We start from the raw sequence: 24814 nt of genomic DNA, 5'->3' as shown, positions 1-24814 counted from the left end.
TCTCTGAACTGCTTTTCCAGTCTCCCTGTGTAATGTTCCTGTATGCACAACATCTACTGGCAAGGAGGAGGCTGCCAAAAGAATAATTTCCTGCCCTTTGGTTAGAATGAAAACCCTCCTGGTTCCTGCCATCTTCATTTGACGATTTTATGTATGTAAAAGAAGAAAAAATAAACAGTCTGTCTGTTCATGGCCATTGTAAATTTGTAGCTCTCTGTCACAGAAAATTCAGCTCAGGTGGAGGCCATTCAACACCTCTGATCATACTTGCCCTTTTACATTTCTTTTCCAGTTTCATTCTACTCCTTTTCAGATGAGGGTGAGCTGTACTGCATTTGAAGTATGTGCAAATTATAGATATATGTAATGGCATAATTATTCTTTCTGTTCCTCTTCTAAAAATGCCTAGCAGTGATTTGCTGTTTGACTACAGTTGAGCACTGAGCAAATATTTTCATGAAACTCTGTAATAACATGAGGAGCTTCCTGGTGATGGTCAGTTTACTCTACCTCCCTTATGAAACAAGGATAATTTTTCCCCCTTTCCTCTTTGCATTTATCCACACTGAATTCATCTGCCATTTTACCGTCCAAAATGTCAATTTCATCTTTCTGCAATTCTTTACAGCCTGCTCTTTTCTTTACTGTCTTGAACAGCCTCATAGCAACAGCAAACTTTGCCACCTCAGTGCTCATCACTTGTAAACATGTTGAATAAATCAGGTCCCAGGGAAACTCCACTGTTTGTCTCCCTTGATTTTGAGAACAGACCATTTACTACTACCTTGTTCCCTGTCTTTTGTTCCATTCTTTAGCCATGCCAGGACTCATCCCATGGCTGTCTACTTTCCTTAAATGTTGTTGGTGAGGGTCTTTGCCAATAGCCATTTGGAATCAAAAGCAGCCTGTGCTATTCAGATCACCCTTATCTAGATACTTGACCCCTTTGAAGAACTCTTGAAGTTTTGTAAAGCAGAACTGCTTTTTGCAGAGAACATTTTCCATCAAAAAAAGGTTCTGTGGTAAAACTGTCTTCAGTTTCTTCTGCAGTGAACACACAAAAAATTAATTTTGCCTCTGAAATAGTGCCATCCTCTGTGAGTGCTCACTCTAAAACCAGACTATTAGGTGGCAGGAAGATTTAGAATAAAAGAAAGAGTACAATCATTCTTAGCCTGCCTAATTTTATTATTTTACTTAATTTTCCAAGTTTGTTGTCCTTTCTGCATTTGTATGCAACTTCAGCTTTTGGAGGTATTATATTTCTCATAACTTTCTTTACTGATTGGCAATACCAGCTGACTTTCACCAACTTCCAAGCCTCTGCTATTTGTGTATTTCACCCATTTGTGTTTACTTAATAAAAAATGTAATTTGTTTTAAATCACATTGTAGCTTTGTCTTTCATCTTTATATGACCAAGTAAAAATATATGAAGAGAAAAAAGTGAAAAATTAACAAGCCTTATTGTAAAATTTCTTAAGTTTGGAAGAAAAGGGACAGAAAAGCTAGATGCTATCTAAAGGTATAGCATGACATTATTTTAAATAATTTTTGCTTAAATTTTTGGCTGTATTTTATGCTGGTCACTTCTTAGCTTTAAAAGCAGTCTTTGGGTAAAGCTATTCCTCTTCTACCCTCTTGGACTGCACATGAAGGCTAGATGGAGACCACTGATATAAGAAAACTTGTGTCTTTCTTTTAAGGGTTTTAAAGGAAAATGTCCATGAGATGTTAGAATCATATTTATTTATTTATTATTATTTTTATTCATATGCCCTTTTGTGCATCCATAATTTTAGCCAACCTTTACATTGTGTTTCCTGATTCATGTTGTTACCAGTGTACCTTTGTCTACACTTCCTTATCTACCTTGGCTCTACCTTAACAGACAACTATCAAATACATTTTGCACACTTTCAGTAAGCTATCTCCTTCACAGGAGTTATCTTTGCCACAGATATAGGAAAATTGGGACAAAGTTTCAATTTTGACAAAATAATGCTTGTAGTGTCATCTTCGCTGATTTCATTAATGTTCTGCTAATATGCAGTTATTCAAACACTACCCATGATATTAAAAATGAGAGAGATTCAAGAAAGAGGCATTAGTGAATTAGGATTTGGAAATTAGAGAGTTAAAGAGCTCTGTTTACTTAACTTGTCAAAGAAATGACTTGATTGTTGAGAAATGAATTGATTTTGATCTGAAAGTCTCATGTGGAGAAAAAAATCTTTAATAGAAGATAACTCTTTAATCTAGCTTACAAGTACCTAACAAGATGTAGAAATTGAAGCTCGACAAATTCAGTCTAGAAAAAAATGAAATTTGACAGAGAATGATGGTTAATTAGAACATCTTTCTATAGGAAGTGGTAGTTTCTTAAACAGTGAATGTATTTAAATCGAGTTGGATATCTTTCTGAAATGTGCATTAATTTACCGAGATATATGGTCTTGATGTAGGAATTTGAAATCTTTGATTACAATAGACCATAGTGCCCTCAGAATCTAAGCACCTCTGAATGACATCCCCTCTGCTGTTTTTAATTTTTGCCCCATTCAGTCCTTCTGGACCTGTTTGGTTCACGGTTCACTTTTTTTTTTTTTTTTTTTTTTTTTCTCCTTTCTTATTCCCTTGATTATCTTCCATGTATTCATGGATGGACTGTTTTCCATAGGGCAAGAAAACATCTTTTCCTTTGTATTTTTACTCAAAACCAGTTTTTATAAAGCCTTCATTCACTCATCATACATGGTTGTTCTGCATATGCTTATGCTATCTTGCTTTTTGAAATGACTATACCATAATAAAATATATCAGTCTGAATTGTGTCTACAAAATGAAAAGCTGTATTCTGTAACAGTTGTATTTGGATGCAGTGTATTTATTATGTCCCAAAAATTCAGTAGCAGCAGAAGCATGAGTGTTACATTTGTTATTTTTGATGACGTATAACTGTAATGTTCCTGTCTGAGTTTTAGCAAAATATATAGTTTAGGTGCTCTTAGAATGAGGACTAAGGGAAGCTTAGTTATCCACTTTTGAAAGGCAGCTTCTGGGCAGGAAAACCAAGATTGTTGGTTTTGGTTTTGTTGGATTTGATTGGATTGTTGGTTTTCCTGCCTTCCTCCCTTCCTCCCTTCCTCTCTCTCTCTCTCTCTCTCTTTCTTTTTGTTTTTAATTTATATTACTACATTAATGTAATGGAGATTCACCATGAGTTGTTGTACCACGCACTGTATGAACATAGAGGAAAAAGGCAATTTCTGTTAGAGAGTCTGCAGTCTAAGACCAGAGATGGATATCATGAGGAAGGATGACAAGGGTACCTGTGTAGTCAGTGCAATAGACAAAAAGGATGAGGCACAAGAGCAGCCTAACCTCTTTCCAGTTTTTGTAGGCTCTATTTTAAAGGGGAATTTCAAGGATAATGGAGTGAGTTTGTGTCTGTTCATGACAGAGTGGAAGAAATTTGTTAAAGGTCCTATCTTGAAAGGCTAGGAGGAGAATGTAGGCTGACATTAAAGAAGGGACTTGTCCTTTCAATATTGAATGAGAGATAATAAATAGGAAAGTGAACTGTTGTGAAGTGTTTGGAAGAAAGCACTTGTAACTTACCTGGAGGAGTACAAAGAGAAAGGTGAAAAAAAGATCAAGGTTATAAGAAAAAAAAGATCAAGGTTATAAGATCAAGGTTATAAGAAAAGAAAGGAAAGGAAAAGAAAGGAAAAGAAAGGAAAAAAAGAAAAGAAAAGAAAAGAAAAGAAAAGAAAAGAAAAGAAAAGAAAAGAAAAGAAAAGAAAAGAAAAGAAAAGAAAAGAAAAGAAAAGAAAAGAAAAGAAAAGAAAAGAAAAGAAAAGAAAAACAGTCTTTCTCTACTCAATAAATATTAATTTAGCAAGACTGCATTTTTCAAGAGAGAATGATATTGTGATGTTAAGACGTTAATAAGGATGACATGGTTAAAGAGTTAAAGTTGAGTGTGTAGATAGGAAACTTCTTAGAGAAGTTATATGAAGAGAAATGACAAAATCTGAACGGAGTTGAGGTTTACAAATATAGAGGAAGGTCAAAACTAAATCTGGATTACATATTGGAATTAATGGTTATGTCCAAAGTGATCAAGAAAAAGAGGTAAGAATTAAATAACTCCAAAATTATTGGAAGTGTGGGAATTTTCCTTCAGTAATTCTACGTATTGCATTCAAACTGTTTAGAAGCGTGTGAGGAGATGGAGAGTGATTGATGTTGGGTACCTGTTGTTCAAAGTTTAACCTTGGTGTCTTGCTACTCCATAAGGAATGAAGTAATGAATAACGAGACAGAGCAGAGTGAGGCAGTGATGGTAAGAAAGGCTGGAGGTGGAAGAAGATGGAGAAATAAGAGCAACTTCATGAGAAAATAATAATGGGGAAATGATAGGCGAACTTGCAAGACTCTTCAGAGGAGTTGTAATGACAGGCATGTACGTCACCTCTGTCACTAATTAAAATTCATCTTTTTGATCTTTATACAAAATTGAGGAATCTCAAACAAAGATCAAGGTGTGGAGAAACATTCTGGTGATGCCTTTTGTTAATGTGTTAATGAACTTCCCTGGTTAATGTCATAGAAAAAGTCATATAAATCCCCAGACAAAATCTTTTACCTGAACCTGTATACATACCAATGATAATGCTTTTCAAAAACTGAAACCTAAATTAAAATATGAAAAGAAGAGGTGGGTAGATAGGGGTTCTTGGTAGCTGCTCATCTGCTAACTGGGGCAATTTTTTTAAAAATCTTTATTACAACTATTAATATGTACTGAAGCAAGGCAGGCTTTTGTGTCTTTTGTCCTCTCTTTGAATTTTGATTTTTTGTCTTTATTCGCACAATAACTCTTTTGCTAACTTGAGAGGTACTCTAACCTATGCCATTCATCTCAAAAACATCTCAGAGGGACTTGGAAATGTTTCAAGTTTCTATTATCTGAGACTTAACCTGTGTTTTCTTATGTAAGTTACCTGCCTAGACACACTGGGAAGACAACCATTGAATAACAGAAGTTGAATAAAAATAGTAATGAGGGATTTGTATGAGAAAGGAAAACCTGGTAAAATCAGGTAATATCTTTTATTGTAGATTGCTGCAATGCTTCACTAGTGTAAGAAAAAGTGTTGGCATTTGTTGGGCTGTCCTCCATAAATTAGAATTACTGTACAGGAAAAGTGTGCAGTCTTGCTGCCGTAAACGCCTTTGTGACATTTGCCAATTTTCTGTTTTTTTTTTTTTTTTTTTTTTTTTTTTACTTTCTTCTTTGAAATACAAGAGGACATTGGGGTAAGCTGGTAATACATAAAGAAAGGATGCTCTTTTTTTCAGTCTCTATTTCCTTAGTTGATCTTTTTGTTCTATTATCATTACAGTTCTTTTTATCTTAACCCTAATCACATTCACTGGCTTACTTGGTAATTTAAAAGATAGATCAGGATGAAAAAGTAACTTTGGAATGGTGTAAGACTGACAGTGTAGGAAACTAAAGCATCAGTACATATTTTCTCAGACTGTTTTGATAGTATGCTTTTTCCCTGACCTGGAAAAGCCACCTCTGCATGTGAGAGGATAGTTCATTCTCTATAGCTCATTTCAGTCCTTGTCCTTTTTGCTAGGACTGCCATCAAGATTGCTAATTATAGTAATAGGTTTGTGACGTGGGTACTTTTCCTCTGAAAACTGGTTAAATTCATTTGATATAGGCCATAAAGCAGCCATTAGTGAGTACCAAGTTTTAGTCACCATCAGCTTGGCTTAACAACACTAGACACACTAACAGTACTGTATTTCCCGTTGTCTTTCCCTCACATCCTGTTTTATTTTTTTAATGTTCTTGTTATAGCCAAAAAAGCCCACAAACTATTTTCTATTTGCAATTGGTTTCAGACCCTTTTCTTCTGAAGACAAATTGCTAGTTTTCAATTTCATGAAACTAAAGTTATAAAAGTTAAATAACCCAGCACAAAATAAATGTGGAGTGGACTTTATACACCTTAAATATGTTATTAAAAAAGTAATAATAAAAAATTGAAGGTGTTGCTTAGACAGAAATCGAGTGAAAAGCACACTTTCTGAACTTAGAAAATAATTTCATCTGTTAGTACTGTAGCACCTTCTATATATGAGATATAAAAATATTATAGCTTTAAAACTTCTTATTTTGCTGGAAGCAAAGTGGAAAACAAGTATTCTGAAGCTTCAGGAACTTTGTTTTCCTGTCCAAATTTGAACTCTCGCTCTTATGTACGTGTTCATGATGACCACCCAAAGGCTTCAGAGAGAATGAAAAAACAACCCAATAAAAATCTTCTGCTTATGCTTCCCAATTGTTTGGCACCAAGATCCTTATGTTAATATTCATTCCTGCTTCTTATTCATTATTTAGTAACTACTAAATAAAATCTGAATTTCCGTATTTCTGAAAATAATCTATTTTGTGATTTACTATCTGGAAAAAGAACAAGAGGAAAGTATTACCAAGTATTACCATGATACTGGCAACTGAAAAGACATTTTGTGGCATGGCATTGTTTCTCTTTCTTTTTTCTTTTCTTTTCTTTTCTTTTCTTTTCTTTTCTTTTCTTTTCTTTTCTTTTCTTTTCTTTTCTTTTCTTTTCTTTTCTTTTCTTTTCTTTTCTTTTCTTTTCTTTTCTTTTCTTTTCTTTTCTTTTCTTTTCTTTTCTTTTCCTTTCCTTTCCTTTCCTTTCCTTTCTTTTCCTTTCCTTTCTTTTCCTTTCCTTTCTTTTCCTTTCTTTTCCTTTCTTTTCTTTTCTTTTCTTTTCTTTTCTTTTCTTTTCTTTTCTTTTCTTTTCTTTTCTTTTCTTTTCTTTTCTTTTCTTTTCTTTTCTTTTCTTTTCTTTTCTTTTCTTTTCGAGGAAACTTTATAAATACTGAGATTTTTTGGTTTCTGTTGCTGACACTTTTCTGGGTTTCCTAGTTGTGTTTTTCTTTAAATTTAAATACAGTTAACTCTTACTTCACGGTTCCTTCAGAATTTATTTCAGGACTGACCACAAAGTCCAAGAGTCACATCCTCAATAATCCCTGGAAAAAGTATGGTTACTTACTCTCTTACTACTTATAGATAAACACATTTAGATACGCATACACACATCTTCAGTTTTCTCAGAGGTTTTGCAATACCAGTGGATTTTGCTGTACTTCAGATTCCGGAATTGTATTTAGATTATGGGAAATTTTATTGATAGTTGATGTATTTATACATGTCCTGACTCTGATTTACTACTTTCATCAGTCCTAGAATTGAAAATAATTGATTCAGATTCAGTATGAGGCTGATTCTGTCGTCAGTGTTAATGATGTAATAATGCTGATTCTGAGCAGAATTATTTCTGATTCCCTAATCATGTGGGGGCATGTCTGCTTTACAGGTACAGATGCAGATGTATGGCTAGTTTTCATGCAAATTCATGTAAGCATTAAACATACAACAGTATAGATAAGGTAACCCAGAGTTAACTACATAAACAATTTCTGAAGTTGCAGCTTCATGTACCCTAGATGTGCTTCACTTACTGGTCATACTTGAACTTGTCTAAAGATAGTGAGGGTAAATATATATATAGCTGGTAGTTGTGTCCTTCCCATAAATGTACATACATCCTGAGTGAGTTGAATTTGAAAATCTTGTGTGCAAATTTATCACTGGCCTCTGTATAGTTATTGTCTGTTCAGGAATACGTCTGTTCAGGAATACAGCTGTAATGGAACGAGAGACCAACACCAATCCTGATGTCAGATCAGGAAAATGGTGGAAAACTAGCTTAAGGCTGGATGTGGGGCCCTGAGCTCTCTCCTTGTAGCAGTGTACATGACAGTCACTTTGCACCACTGCTCATGCTCCTGGAAACTCATCTACTCCAGATTTTGCTCAGCATTATGGTTTCTGAGCTTTTGGCTATCTGCACCATGTCCTTTGTGCCTGGTTAAAAAATCATAATTCAAATCCCTATAGTGGTACCGATCAGATCTCTGTTTCTGTAGCAATGAGAACCAAAGGTGGCCTTTTAAGGCTCACAGTTCATCTACCAATTTCCAGTTCTGCTTCAGGATTCTTAAAATATTAGAGTGCGTGCTTTAAACCCACAAAACTTACCTTTACCTAATTTTCACCATTCTAACCTAAGTTTCCACGGAAACAGGGTTGAAAAAGCCACTGGTAGCCAGCAGGCAGCCAGCAGCTGAGAGTGAGAACTCTCCTTTGTCACTTTCCACTACTGGATGCCTGCTGCGTGCCAGTGTGCAAAGCTACCTAGGCTTCTAAAATCTGAAATACTTTCAATTTGAGGAGGAAAAATTAAATTAATCTACTCTTTTCTCTCTTTGGATTGTCACAGTAAATTCCGGGAGGGCAAATGGGCTAATTAGTCCAAATCTGTTTAGATACACTGAGACCCACATAATCGAAGCTTTCCCAACCCATTGGGCCTCTCCTTTCGTAATTTCTATCTTTTAAAAGCATTAACCCTCAAATTTTGTCTGTGCATATAAACAGGCATGTGCTACTACCTTAATTCTCTGTGGGTCTATTTCTGTCAATCTGTATGTTTACCAACATTTTGCATATAGTACAGACAAAGTAAAAAAATTTCCTTTTTTTTCCTGCATACTTAGTGAACATTTTTGAATGAACATATTATAACTGATCCTCAGTTAAATATTGGGAGTAGTATGTGAATGGAGATGGCTTTTAACCAGAAGTAGATTATAGCTGTGGGAAGACTAAAGGGTCTATTTGGTCAAGACTCATACAAAACTGAGATAAGCATGCACAACCTGACAAGATCAGATTAGACCCTTCCCCCACAAGTGCTTTTCCCATAAATATTTATCTACTTTCTAATATAAATAACTGGGAAATGAAAAAGAAGGGTGGGTTTTATTTTATTTTATTTTTAAGTAGCCTAGGAATAGAAATGCAGCTTCAAATCTTTGAGGTAATGATATTTTAAGTATGCAGTAAATTCCAACACTGGTTTGCTATTTTTTAACAGGGAGTCAAGCAATGAAATTCTTCATGGCAACTACATAAATTGGCAGCATTTATAAACAAAGAAGAACTTTGCACATATGTGCATTTTTGCCTGTTACTAGGTATCTTAGAATTAAATAACTTATCACCTATGAGAGAATAGGTGTTGACAGAGTCAGCACTGCTGTATTTTTAAGCTTGCCTGAGGCGACATTGCTGGCACTGGTGTTAAGCTTGGCATTCTTTTGCCCTGTCCCTCCTCCCCTGAGCCCAAGTGAATGCTCACTTCATCAATGAGAAACACGACCGGCTCGCCTGCCAGATGTAATGGAGATCCATGAATTCACATCTGGTCTGCAGATTTGTATTTCACTCAGATTGTCAGTACTCGGGCTTCACTTCCTCATACAGTGGTGTTAAGGGGTAAAAATCGGAGGCTGTACAGGTGTCACTAACTCAGAAATGAATGTTTGTTGGTGATCCACTCACAAGAACCTGTGTGGATTGCCCTTCTGATATAATAAAAAGGGGGCTCTTTACCTTTGAGATTTAAAACCTAAAAAATGTACAGAATAATACTTTTATATTCATCTTTGAAATTAACAAATGTATACTTTTAAAAACACTTCTGTGTCACATAAGAATTAATACTTTAAAAATCTCAAGATAATAAATGTAAGTCCTTTTTCCTTTTCTCTTCTTCTTTTTTTTTTTTTTTTAAAATCTTTTTTTCCTCTAGCATTTTACGATGGGATAATGAGACAGATGTCTCTCAACTGGAAGGACATTTTGACATTGTTATGTGTGCAGACTGGTAAGTACATAAAAATCATAAAACTCATGTTAGAAAAATAGCTTTGCTGGAGTAATTGTACTGTGCTGCTTGCTGATGGCTAAGCAAAGTCAACAAATGAAGCACAAAGCCACCTTAACCTCAACAAATTAATATTCATCTCCATGTGACAGTTATAAGGTAGTCTTCTATCACACAGTAACTTCTACCACATTATTTCCCAAAGATTGATTTTGAGAAGCATTTCCATTTTCTGGAATTGCCTCTGTTTCATGCTTGACGTATCAGTAAATGGACGACTTAGGCAAATTGCAAATAATTATGGCTCAGTGAGGAACAGTCTGGAGAAAAGGGAGTTTATCAACACAAACAGCTCAATTAGCTTACTTCTTAGGAAAGATCTGACTATTGATATAAGGGGATATATTTTTTGCTCCCCGGAAAATCTGTCCGAGGGAAAAAAGATTTCAAAACCCTTTTCTCCCCATCACATTCTGTTTCTTAAATCAGTTTGACAGCAGTATTTGTAGAAATAGGCTTTTTATTTTTTATGATGGTACATGTTAATTGTAAGAGAATTCTTATTAAAAATATCTGAGTACAGCATTTATTTTATGAAAAGGTAAATACATGTTGCAGTACAATGTATTGTTTAATAATTTATGCAGATAGGTTTGATTATTGACACACACAATTTTTGAGACTGAATTTGTAGAATTGTGCTATACTTCACTAGATGGCATGTGAACTTTTTATATGGCAAAGTATTTATTATTTGCATAATGTAAATAAAGAAAGTGTAAAAAGAGATGTGCAGGCTTAATTTAGGAGAGTAGATATTTTTAAATAAGTCTGTCTTTCCATCAGGAGTATTTCCTGTTGACCCTTTAAATGTCCAAAGCAGAAAAAGCTGTTTATATTTTGTTGCACTTAGCTATTGTAAGAGACCAAATTCTGAAAACAAGAACTTCCTAGGACAGCTCAGTTCAGCAGGTTTCTGTACCTTAGTAAGAAATAGTTAGAGGAAAAAGGCAAAGGGAAGTGCAAAGCTGTCTATTGTCTTTTTAAACAATGTTCTTTTTAAGTGGCTTCTAATAAAATATTCCTCTAAAGCTTTTTTTTTTTTTTCTTTTTTCTTTTTTTTTTTTTTGGATGCTTTCCTATTTAAGCAAACTATTCTGATTTCAGAAGTTACCATTTTTGTATAGCACTGAAGAAAGTGTATTTAGTCCTCTTTTTTCCTTTTTCTAATACCTGCTTGTTTACAGAATGCAACAGTGCCTCATTTCTCTTAGCATTTAATTTCAGAGTTCTTTGTTCCCAAAAAGGACAGAGAAGGGTTTCTAACTAATCGCTGATAATGTGCCTCAGAGATGCATCATCTGATTAAAATAAGGAGCTAAACAACACCATATGATTTCAGCAAGTAATTTAGTAAATGCCTTCCTCACCAAATATTAGAATGGATACTCCAGGTTTCATTGCACAGATGAAGTTAATGCTGGACAGGATTAGATCAGATTAAGTATGAAAGTCAGATCAGAGTGCTGGCGGACATGAGCAGGAGGGCAGCAGTCTTCTCGGAGGCTTAGACAAGGCTCACATATGGATGTTCTCCAGATTATGTGGGTGAAGCAAGGTCTTGCCAAGAGATTTAGAGTTAAATTTGTTCTTCACGCAAATATCAAAACAACCTGGCTGTGCCATCTCTTGTATTCTTGATACACCATGTCATCCTATTTGTGCTGTGAGTACAGCAGAGCAAGACTTAAGGGTTTTTTTGTTTTGTTTTGTTTTGTTTTTCCCCAGTAATATTCTTGCCTAATACTCCTCCCAGTCTGTTTGGAAATAGTATAGTTTCATTAGGAAACAAAGAATCATACATGACAGGTAAAATATATCATGCATTTTCAATCCCTGCATTTTGTATATTTATTTTGAGGCACTAAAGATTCAGGTAAGTGTATAAATATTTATAGATTTCTAAAAAATAGACAGAAATGTGCAGATTAGATTAAAGTACATGTTTTTATTCACAAATTGTCTCTATTTTCCTATTCTAAGGGCCCGTATATATAGTTTAATAAGCATGAAATCCCATTATTGTTTGCTTCTTTTAAAAATCTTTTATTTACGGACACTAGATTTTTATGATACATGAAAAGGATGAAAAAAAATGTTCCATGCTTTATCAAACTCTAATCTACTTTTCATTTTCATGTATTTCTCTTCGAGATATAGAATTGGCTTGAGAACTCTTGGCAGGATTTTTGCTTTCTGAATTTTTTGGGCTGTCATTGAAGAGGAAAAGAAATCTCTTTTCTTACAGCTCCTCAGCTGAAACCTGAAGTATGCAGTGATAAAAACAGATAGAATAGATTGCATTTAGTTTAACACCACCATATAGCTCATTGTCAGTCAATAAAATCTGGGATTAGAACAGGGAACTATAAAGCAAAAAATCTGAGTTCAAATATTAGGTACATGGATAAATTTTTATTGAAGTATTTCCAGCAAGGGTGATATTGTCTGATTCTCTGAATAGCTAACCAGTAGTACTGCTTGATCCCATTTACATGAAAACAAGCTCTATTCATAAACATATTCCAAATCCACATGGAGGTTCAAGTAAAAATGTACATGATTACAACAAGCAGTGATATGTTTATATTCATATATTTACAGTCAGACTTTAATAAACCTTGTGTGCAGGAGTGGAAAATAAGTTATTTCCCAGAACAGACAGTCTATTAGTTAACACCTAAATTTAGTAGCTCAACTAGATTATAAAATAAATAAGAGGCAAACTGTGAAAGCTAGTCGTTATTTAACCATTCAGGATTTTGACAATAAAAATAGTTTCATGGTTCAGCAGTTCCGAAATAACTTGTAAAATGTCAACTATGAGATAAAAAATAAGGAAAATAAAATATTGGCAAGGCCACACCTGGAAGAAGGACACACTGGAAGAAATTACTGAAATAATGGAATTTTTAAAACATATGTGCCCACCTGGGGGCTGTTTTGAGGGGCTGTTTCAAGGCCAGGTGAGGATGCCAGAGTTTTGGACTTTCATTTGACCTGCATTTGAGGGTGCAAAGTCATGCAGGTGCTGGACATGTAAAAGTAAGAATGAGTGAAAGGAAGAAATAATGGGTGTCTGCATGGGCGGACCGCAAATGAGACCCATCCAAAGCTCTTGAGAGCCTCAGATTTCTGATTATTTTTTTGTATTAAGACAAATAGATTCAGAAAATAGTTGCTGAGATCTTTAATCCAAGAAGATAGTCAAGGATGTTATGTGTGATCTAGCAGAAAAATCTTTGCTTTTCAGGTTCTTACAAACCAAGTTTTAAAACATATAATTTTAACATAGAAACAGAATATGGTCTAAATCCTCATATCACTTTGTAAACACATTTATTTAATTAGACTGATCATATTCTTAAAGTTTGGCACACATGTAAGGATTTGCACAGCTGAAGCTGGCAGTCCTGTCCCACATTACTTTCACTGCTAAGATTCTTGTTGAAGTCATGGATAGTTGTGAATTCACCAGGTATGCAGAACTGAATTTAAAATATTCTTTACATATGTGCAATTATGTCCATTTTGTCATTGTTAATATTTCATTTAAAATAAGAAAATCTGTCTGCATGAATGCGGTAAGATTTCTGTTCTTCCTCTATTTAAATTTAATATTTTAAGCCTGATTTCTTGCCCACACTTTCAAGTGCACTGGAATCTGATAATATAGAAGTAAGTTCTTTTTCAATTTATGTTAGCCAAGTAGTTGAAGATGAACAAAAATATAAATGGCTGTATGCACTAGGCACTATACATGAACATCTGAATGTATTCATGTCTGATGTACACCTGTAAACTAAACTCTTTTACCAATTGCAAAATATTTAAAAAAGAAATGCAAAATATTTAAAAAGGAAAATAAGTTCACATCACAGCCTATAAAATGTAATCATATGCCCATTGTTGCAAAGCACAAGACAGTAGGACAAAACAGCATGAAATGAAGTGAGAATCAACTGTTTTATTTATTTTGTTACATTGTGGCTTACTGTTACTTCCATACAATCTAGGTGTAAACTTTCATGTGGCTTTAATGATAATTTTAAGTAAATAAGTAGATAGTGAGAAAGGAAGCAAGGAAGGAAGAAAAGAAGAAGGGAAGAAAAGGAGAAAGTTGGCAAAGTTACCTGCCTGTTCATCTAGATTTCAGTTAACAACACTGCCTAAAAAAAAGCCAATAAACCATGTTCTGCATTCCTTACTACATAAATGTGAGATATTTTTAATAGAAAAAATAAATAAATTTTTTATAGAAAAAAAATATAGAAACAAATATGGAAACCACCAAAGTAAGCCAGGCCAAATTTGAACTGTGGTATGTGAAAGAAAGTGAGAATGATTTAGAGTGGTATACTATGTAATTTCAATGAACTTTTAAAGGATTTTCTAAGGGGTACATTTTCTGTATGCTATATTAATATTTAATCACACAAATTCTAGTGGTAAGAGAAATTGTGTGACTAAACCTGCTTCTACGGGCGAAATCCTATGCTGAACCTGTCTGCCTCACAGATCATCTGACTACTTCTTCAGGATTTTTAAGGCATTTTCTGACTCAGAGGGAAGATAGAGGATAGAGCAACTCCCTGTAAATGCTGAGTTGCACTAATGTTGCTTCCAGTCATCCATGCTACCTCTGGTCAGAGGATGTGGCAGAGCTGAGTCTGTCACCTGTACCACCAAAATATCAAGTGGGAATCAGGCAGAAAAGGTATCCTTGAAGTTGTCATGTCATCATTAGGATTTCTTGGACACTCAGTTTCTGATGAAAAACTTCCATCATAATAGAACAAGATTGGCAGCAGCAGTTGTGCCCCTGTCTCATGGTAGTCCAAATGGTATTTTTCTCTCATAGTCCAAATGGTATCAAGGTCCATGAAAAATGAATTTTAGCACTTGCAAAGTAAAATAAAATTGTGTTTCCACTATACTGCTTTCAGAAATAACAATATAATAATTTCCTCATATATTTGGAATGTAATCTTGTCTACACAAGATCTGAGCAAGTCTTAAACGTGTGCACACGTGTGTGTTTCATGTTGAATAAAATTAATTAATTTTAGATATTCTATTTGGAGACGACTCATGCAGTAAATTCCACCTCTTCTGCAGGTGGCTAAGTTCCTCGTGAAGTAGTGTCTTATGGTACCTATCTGTATAGGGATCTACCTGAGGCAAATGTGATTAAAGCTCCCAGGAGATATTAGAGAGATCAGCTGCAGTTTCAATGAATTAAATTTAAACAAACATTTGTTCAATTCTTCCAGTAAGATTAATTGAGGTTGAGGAGCAGCCATTGTACTAAAATTTAAATTTCCTTTTGGGCAGGCTATCAGTTAGAGGGATTATTAGCCAGTACTTCAATATTTTATTGAAGAAATTCATAATGTCATATTTCTACACAGAATGTTCTTTATGAAATGTATGGATAGCCAGTCTTACCATAATCTGGGGTTCTGCCAGCTTTTACTGATGAAATTTGGTTGCTGACAAGTCTTCTCATAGGTTTTGTTTTTTTTCCCCAAGTAGGAAAAGTACTTATACAGCTGCTTGACCCTATGCTACTTGATATTGTGTTCTCATCGGTATCTGTGGAGTGTCCTTAGCTAAATATCCATACATATTTTGTTCTTAATGACTGGTGTGTGGTGTGTGTGCAGACCACTTTTTTCTCTTCAGTGGTTTCATATATTCTTTATATGCTTTTAAAAATCTAAAACCAGGAAAATAAATCACCCACTTCAGAAAGAAATGTTTGAGAAAAAGGGAATGCAGGTTGCAGAAAAGCATCATAAAGAATGGACAAAATTCTTCTAGTGTGGAACTTGAGATTGACACAGACTGGGAAGTAGTTTTGTTACAAGGAAAACATGGAAAAATAATGAAGAAAGAATCACATTATTTGTGGCCTGCTTGATAGAGAGTCTTTCTTATCTGAATTACCAATATAAATGCAGCCCATCATAGTAAGGACTGAAAGGCATCACTTGCTATCTGATGGCTGTTCACTAAACATTGTAAATGCACTCTCATCCACAGTAACTGCATGTCCACAAATACCTAGTCAAGAGTGATTGGCGCCCGGGTTGCCGGTATTAGTTTATACATTAAGGTACTGAGGGGCATGAAGAATGAATTATCCCCTCAGATCATGAGGTAATCATACCAAAATAGGGCTGAGCATCTTGGCAACATTGCATGGAAAAATTGACTTTGCTGCTGTCAGTGCAGGACCCATGCTGGAGATGAAGTGTTTCACTCTTGAGGGAGGACAACTCTGTACAATCTGTGTCATTGTATTTGAATAGCTTTTGAAGGAAAAAGAGAGAAGGCAGGGGCTTGTAAATCTTTACATGAGTAGATAGACATATAGATAGAACAAATACACATAATACATAATAATGAATTAATGCCACAGTTACAAAGGGAAGGGGGAAAATTACTCTTAATAGGAGCACCTGAAATACAATCGAAAATACTTCTAAAAATTCCTCCCTTCCTTGTAAAAAAGGCATTTAATATGTTAACTTTGTATATTGATCCTGAATTCTGATAGGGTAGTATTTTAATAGCTATCATATGTGATCTGTGAATATCAGCAACATTAAGGTCTGTTTCATGCTGATAGCTTTGTTTCATGCTGATTAGCTTTGGTTTAAATAATATTTGCTTCAGGCTTTACCTATTTTTTGCATATATTTTTTTTTTATTATTATTTATTACAAAGTATCTGAATTGGCCAGAAGTGTAGACCATGGTTTCTCTTTTACAGCATTGTGTAAACACATGTAATTAGCCTTGTACTTATCTGCATTAGTATCATTAGAATTGAAAACCCATTTTAATCTGGATTCTGTTCTCTTCTCAATGTCAGCCTGTTTCTGGACCAGTACAGAGCTAGCCTTGTTGATGCAATAAAGAGATTACTCCAACCCAGTGTAAGTATGTTTCTATTTTCTCCTGAACACTGGCTTCAGAATAATTAGTCTGTGCACAATGATTGAGAGAGTAATGGAATGGCAGGATTAATGTCATGTAATACTTTAATACTTATTATGTCCAACTTCAATTGAGTCTTCTAATCTATCAGATTCTTTCCTAATCATAAACTAGGAAACTTCTTATACTTGGCCTTCTGATAAGGAACACAGTGGGTAGTAAAATAAATGAAACCGCTTCAAAGATAGCGTGAGATTATTTTTATCAAAGCGTTTCTCGAGTATTTTCCTTTGATAATAATGTCTTCATATTAAAGTAAAAGTACAATATTGAAAGTTTTTATGTTGGCTTCTGTCATTTGTAATCCCTTCAGTTGTAACCTTTGTCATTGTGTATTTATTTATTATGAAAGAATATTTTTTCTTTTCATTTCTGTTTGTATGAAATGAATAAACCCCTTATGCATATATTGTAGCTTAAAACTTCTTTTTCCATGGAGTAAGGCCTGTGTTTACATGTTTTCTATTTTTGAACATAGCTTAATAAAATGCTACATTCTTCTTCAGTGTCACAGATCTCAATCCAATAAATTTATTAAAAAATTATTATTTTTTTTTAATAAATCTATTCAAATAAATCTGAGAGACTTATAGGCAAAAACAAGTTGTCATATGCATGTATTTCTAACCAACAAATAATCATGAATCTCAATATTAAAAAAAAAAAAAAGAAGAAGAAAGAGATCAAAAGAAGAATATGAGAAAACATGTAAAGTAGTTGTGTAAAAAAAAGAATTTGAAACAGGAACTCTACCTTTCAAGCTTACCATACAAACCTTTCAGTATGGAAAACTTTCCATCTCTGCACAGAAGTATTCATGTTAGCAGTGCGTTCTCCAAACTTTACTTAAGAATTTCATTTTACTTTTTGTACAAGAGTTTTTCTCTGTAAAAAGAATAGACTACTCAAACATGCAAAGACTTAAGAAACTGAGTCATTTTAGTCATGTAAGTAATCCCATTCTTTGCTAAGAGTGATAAGGTTTCTATTCTTGGTTCTATCATAGACTTTCCTGAGTGACTTAAGGCAAGTTACTTAAGACTGAATGATTTTAATGAGATGTGGATCAAGGCTGCCAGACAGACAGGAGAAATGTAGCCACCCTGGGGAAAGGTTACCCAGATATTTTTGTCGATGGCAGCAATGGCAGTTAGGGAGCTCCTCCCCAGTTTGATACATTCTGACTTTTGTGTTTTACACAAAAATAATATTCATAAACATCACCTGCCAGCATGCAATAATTTTGGTGATCTGGAACACAAAGCTGATCTCAATTTAAAAAAATGTAAAAAATGTTTTCTTTCAGCCCAGAGCAGTGCCCTCACCCAGTTGACCAGGTATCTTGGCCACTGTAACTGGTTCCATGAAAGGATGTTTTGGGAAAAGGATGTGAGTGGCAGGAAGTGTATAAGAGGTACCCTGGTAACTGTGACTTCTCTAGAGCCTTTAGCTGGAGTGGAATAATAGCTACCAGCTGCTTTGTCTCCCACCAGTTGGCAAAAGCATGTGTGCATGCAGATGTATGTATATGCACAGATACGTGCATTCTTTACCTGGGCTGATTAACCCAAGTGGAGGATTTGAATTAAAACACAGTGAGGGTAAGGAAGCCTAAATTTTAAATAGTGTCAGAGCTCAAATGTACAGACAGTCTAGAAATTGTTGATCTGACTTTAAACTAAAACCGACTTGACTTTGTTGCTTAACTCCGGTCAGCTAATTCAAATTCAGAATGTGCCTTAGTTTTCAGGGCACACGAGCTATAATTCTTTGTGAGAGTAGATACAGTAAAGGGAAATAGATTTTTAAGTCTTGTCTTCCCAGTCTGGCTTCCTTCTGCAAGCTATGATTAATAGTACAGACTGTACATATTTTCTATGCATTTTAGACCATGATTCCTTTCTTTCATCAGAAAAGCTAGTTTAAGAAATTCCTGCTACTTCCCACTTGTTCCCATCATCTGTTCCAGAGTTTTGAACCAAACTGTATTTTATACCTAAAGTCATTTGCATAATCCAGTTTGTGCATAGCCATATGGATGGATATCCAGTTATGGCATGTATGGCCTTAAAAATAATAATAATTCATATCTAGGTGGAAAGCAAATGATTGTATGAGGTAGAAGTTGGGAGTATGGACATCTTAAATAAGCTCTCTTCTCCAAAAAAAAAAAAAAGCACGTTGAATAGAGATATCATCAAGCATATGCTCTCATAGTTTGAAAGACCCATGTCCTTCATATGCTCATTTGAGAACCCAAGAGAAGACGTAAACACACATAATAGTTATTGTTTTTCCTGTTCTTTGTTACTCTGTTTAAATCCAAGCATAACATCAGAGGAACCTTTATTAAATGGCACTATACTTCAGACTTTAAAGGAAAAATAAACTAATAGTGAAGTCATTTGTCAGCTGTAATTATTAAGATTTGTTTATGGGCATTAGTTTATGCTCAAGATAAGTCATAAACTACTTTGGTGAAGTTCACTCTTCTACATGAATTAATTTGTCTCAAATATTGAAGTCACATTTCATTAATAGTAATATTTTGGCAAATGGATAAAGGAACAAGTTAGAGACATCTAGACGTAAGGTATCTTTCAAGTGTAAATAGGATACAACTTAGGTACAACTAGAATAGAAGAGTTCAGGGAAAATAATAGGCCAGAGAACTGTAAGAAAAAGTGGAGTAAGTAGAAGATATTAGGTATCTTATAAAGCAGTCTTGAAGGAGAAATGCAGCAGAAATTATCTATTCTTACTGTTCTTTATGAAAAATTATCATTGGCATTTCCTTTTTCATCAAGGATGTTATTTGTAGTTATTTATTTGGGGCTAATAGAGTCCTTATGGCATCAGAATGTCACAGGATCATGTGTCATCAGTAACTTTTTATTTTCCTGGAAATGCAGATTCTGGTCATTTCAGTCATCTGATTCATAGTATGGCTTCTTGGACAGTTCTGGCAGAGAAAGAGAGGACAATAAATTCATGCAGGCAGAAATGAGCAGCTTTTGAAATTACTAGGGGTTGGAATTTCTTATCTGAATTTGTTACAAAGGCAAATGTCACCTGTAACTAATTCCTAGAATTAGGCACTGAAATTTTGCATCCAACAAATTCATCTTAATTGGCAGTATATTATTCCTCTTATAAGCAAGCTACTTTATTTATGTACATTTAATTTTGCTATCATTTAGTTTTTCCTATCATTAAAATATGATTTTAGTTTTAGTCTCAGAATGAACTGTTGCTTATTTGTGTATTTCCATAATAAAAATGTAATTTTTTTTATTTAATGATGATTTTTATTCTGTGGCTTATCCATTCAAAATCCCAATGAAGTCAATCAGATGTTATTAGACCATCAAATAAGGCTGGATTTAATAATGATTGATGAGTAAAGGCAGTCATAGTCATATCTAAAATCTCAACATCTGTCCCATTACTTTACTGCAGCATTTTAGTGACAATTCACAATGTTGTAACTGAAATAGACATTTTCCCCTGGGTTTTCTTCACAAGTTTACTGGAAGTATTTTCCCAGGTGAGGGAAGGTCACTGTGAACATGAAACATCACCCTAAAACAGGAGGCATTTTGAAATTACAGACATTGAATTAAATAAACTTAGCATAGTCCATCAATTGTAGATCCAGGACACTGGTCTAATTTTGTTATCGTACACAATGAAGAAATGAAAAAGATTGTAAAATTAGAAATGTGAAAACAGCCCTAAAACAAGTAGAAGAACTGTACAGATCAAACAGTTGACCAGGAAGTATTTTAAACACAAATTATATTAGACTAGAATTGACCACAGTACCTCCACACTACCTGTCAGTTGGTTTTTTTTTTTTTTTTTTTTTTTTTTGTTTGTTTTTTGTTTCTTTTTAACAGCAGTGTTAAGGTCCTCAAGTGTTTTCGATGTGCATTAAATTCAAATGAGGAATGACTTTTTACACCAACTAATGAACAGATCAGAAGGAGTGGTGTCGTGATTTATATAAAAGATCATTCACCTTTTCTGAAGTTATTTCAAGATTATCAGTCCGGTGTTAAGAGATGTTTCATACCCTGTTACATTCTATTGTGCTGTATTTCTCTCAAATACATTTTAAGTAATTAGTCTACACTGGGAGAAGTAACGATTGCATAGTCTGCTGACTCCAGACTGAAACCTGTAAGAGTGGTGGTGGTGGTGGTGGTGGTGTATGAGCCCTATTTCCTCCTTGAAGCTGCTGGAACAGTGGCTGACATTGGGCTTGCTTCCCACAGAAATTCAGAAAGTTCAGCCATTCCTGAAATCCCCATGTGAACTGTGTGGTCAGTAAAAGCCCTGGGCTGTACATTTCCCATTACAGTGAGCTCTGTGAAGTTGCTCATGAAAATGAAGGACTCCATGGAAGCCTCATCCTTCTTATGCCAGGACAGCATCCTTCTTATGCAGAACAGCATTCTAGGAAGTATGAGATGGCAGCAGAAGGAGAAGGACCCTTGACTTGGGCTCCCTTAGCTGCCCACTTTTGCTGTTGACAAAGCATGCCAAGGATGTAAGGGAAGTTACGGCGTACATTTTACACTGATTGTGAATTTCCTGTGTTTAATGTTTTTCATCCTGAACCTATATTCAGTCCTAACATTTACATAAGCAATTCCAGTGCCTTTGGTGGGAGTTACACCCTTTTGCACCTCATGTTTAGCCACAAAATTTATGTTACAGTTACACTAATGAAGAGGAATGAGTTGCCTTGAATGTTTTCTTTGGTCTGCTTTGTGCTTAAATTTTCCATGAGAGAGGTGAGAATAACAGTATTTTTCTATCTCACAGAGACATTTTGAGAATAAATACAGTAGTATGGTATTAATGACTGCAGTCTTTTAAGTACACATACGTATCATAGGTACTGACTGAGTTTTTCTTGCTACCTCAGTGAGTGTTGTCTCAGTGTATGGGTGCAAGAGCTGTAGCACACATATTCATCACCTATGCTCCTCACCAAGTATCTGTATCAGCACTAAAAGTTCCCAAAATTCCTACTGACATTCTTTCATATGATTTCTTCTGATACAAAAATTTCATTTTCTTAAGCAAAATATTCCTCTACAGTGTCATTTTTATAACTTTGTCAGACCCCTAAAAATATTTTTATTAGTTGATTACAGCACCTCACAGATTAGTCGTAGTTACTAAAAGACTAGTCTTCTCATTAATATAGAAGTTAAATAAAAGGACTCACAGTAAACTTTGTGGCTGCCCTCAATGTGATATGTTGTTTGTTGTTATTAACCTTTGTTTTCAGCTCTTCAAAACCAGTTTTCATTCCATGTGACAGAACATAATACTCAGCCAATTAGAATTAATTTTGAAAATAAGATTTTAAGAGGTGCTGTATGAAGTCGGTTAGGTTTTGGGCTAATACTTTCCCCAGGGTGTCTAAAATGTATCAGTTCAAGGTACAAGCATTTTTGTTTTCTTAAATACAGAAGGATGAACAAAATATTATCTAATGGACCATAAAATATTGCCTGGATGTCATCTTGATCATCTGATCATCTTGAAAGATCCAAAATTACTATGCAAGAATATTAAGTCGTGCTTTAAATGCAATTTGACAAATTAAGGTCAAATTCAGTTGCGCTACTCAGGTAGTTTAAAATATCATTAAAAAAATTAATGATTGGGTCTCATTTGCCTTCCATTTTGCCTTGTTTTACACTGTTGTAATTCCACTAACATCAAATGGGAGGTACTCTTATATGTGTGAGATTAAAAAAAGAAAATCATTATTTACAGTCTTTGTGTTGTAATGAACTAACAAATTGGTTTTGCATTGAGCATATAGTTTGTATGCCTTTTCTGTGTTTTATTTTGGTAATCTGTAGCCACTGCTATTATATGAAAAGGAGCAGATGTATTGCAGTTGGCAGATCTCTGAAGAAAATATTTATTTATTTATTTATTTCTGTTTTGCTTTCGTTTAGTCACAGAAATATTGCATATTTTGAACAATGATTTATATTATCATATTTTAGTGTTCTACCAAGAGAACAATTAACTTTTGCAGCCTGAGTATATTAAAAGCTTAGTCAGGTGTATACTATATGTGGTTCCCTTCCAGTTTTAAAAATGTATAAATTCTCTTTTTACCGTTCCAGGGAAAAGCAATGGTGTTTGCTCCACTCAGAGGGAATACTTTAAACCAGTTTTGCAATCTAGCTGAAAAAGCTGGTTTCTCTATTCAAAGACACGAAAATTATGATGAACACATTTCGAACTTCCACTCCAAGGTTAGTTTTCTGCTTGTGTTAGATAACACTTTAATCCGCATTGCATTTTGAAGAGATCATGGTCCTTTTGGCAGGTAACCTAAATGTTTGATTAAAGTACTCCTTAGGTGTGCTGTTTCTGAACAGCTATTTTTGTATCTGATTATTTTGTGTGGTAGAACCATCCTTTATCTCTGCACGTCTAGAAGAGTTTTGCAGAAGCATCTTCTGTTTATCCTTTTCATTCATAGGAATCTAATTTATGAGAGTCCTTTTTTTCTTGTTGTTAGCTGCCTATAAATATATGGCACACTAGCATTTACATTTTAATAAAAACCTTGCTACTTTTAAGTAGGTTAAATACTGAAATAGACTGAAATAAATAGGAGGTGAATGTCTAATTGTATCATATCGTACCTTAAATCCTTATCTCTGGCTGCTTTATGGCTGGGTCAGTTGGCAGCTTCAAACTGCTAAATCTCATACAGAATTTCACAGTTGTGGGGTTATATGTCAGATCGAGGCGCTACAAGATTTAGGTCAAAAGCACTTATCTGAGCATGATTTCTAAGCTTGCTTACATAAAGCTACTGTTATCAGTCTCTTTTTTTATTATTTATAAGTATAGAGTAATACAGGACATGAAGAGGAAGGTGCTTCACAGAAAACTTTTTAGGAATTTCTTATGTTCCTGCATGGGAGTGCTTATCAAAATCATATTTATTACTTGCAATTCTGAGATCTCTATTTCATGCCAAAAAGAAATCCGCTATTGTAGGTCCATATGGCCTTATGTCTATATAGACATAACCTCTTGCAATTTTCTAAGAATTGGTCTTTGAAAATATAGACATGTTCAGAATTGAAATAAAATGCATTTTTTTCCTGTTTAGCAACACCGTTGGATAGAAATCATATTATGCTTTATAGATATATATATATACACACATATGATGTTGTATGGAACAAATATTTATTTCATTACGTAATTTTATACTTCAAAGACTCCCATCAAAACTACCTACACATATGTACATTTTATTGTTCAGGTAGTCCTGAGTCTGCTCACACTAAAACCAAATAAATTTCAGTCATTGTTCTTCTACCACCTTTACTTTCTATCATATAAAATTATATAAATGTAAGGCCCAATGTAATGTTTTTGTTTATCTGCCGCCACCTGAAAAGGGGCATGATTTTGATTATGTTTTTTCACGGTAGTATTTCTCTTTCATTATCCACTGCATCCAAATCAACTCTGCAGCAGTGAAATGCAGGAGTAATAGTTGTTATCTTGATCCAAGAGATGGGTCTAAAATGATGGAGTAGTTTATTTTGCTTAGAAAACAAATCTATTTTGTCTTCCTCTGGTTATGTGTCCACTGCAGTCATTATTGTGGTGACCCAGTGAAGACATATCTGAAGTAGCTTTAAATTAGGTAGCTATGGAAATGCTGATCGTTTTACTGCAGTATTTTTGAGCAGAAGCTGTGAAAAGTAGGATGGACACATACTAGGAGATGATAATGCCCAGCTTCATTAGTTTAAATCCAGTCTGGGAATGTCTTTTCTTCCCTGTCATCACATCTGCGATGGTGTTGTTTGTTGCTCCTCCTCCCCCAGCCTCCTTTAGGC

At 34.5% G+C, this 24814-nt stretch overlaps 1 protein-coding gene across 1 annotated transcript in view; it reads left to right on the top strand.

Annotated features, from left to right (window-relative positions):
- The window catches only part of CAMKMT (calmodulin-lysine N-methyltransferase), a 220857-nt gene that overhangs the window by 191430 nt on the left and 4613 nt on the right, over positions 1–24814 (top strand). Inside the window, exons 8-10 of the mRNA XM_084285012.1 lie at positions 9771–9845; positions 16786–16849; positions 23069–23200. Coding sequence (XP_084141138.1) covers positions 9771–9845; positions 16786–16849; positions 23069–23200 — 271 coding nt within the window. The remainder of the gene's footprint in view (positions 1–9770; positions 9846–16785; positions 16850–23068; positions 23201–24814) is intronic.

This window comes from Netta rufina (genome assembly GCF_964035555.1).
Source record: "Netta rufina genome assembly, chromosome: 3".
Taxonomy (NCBI): Eukaryota; Metazoa; Chordata; class Aves; order Anseriformes; family Anatidae; genus Netta; species Netta rufina.
This window is presented reverse-complemented; position numbering and strand designations above follow the sequence as displayed.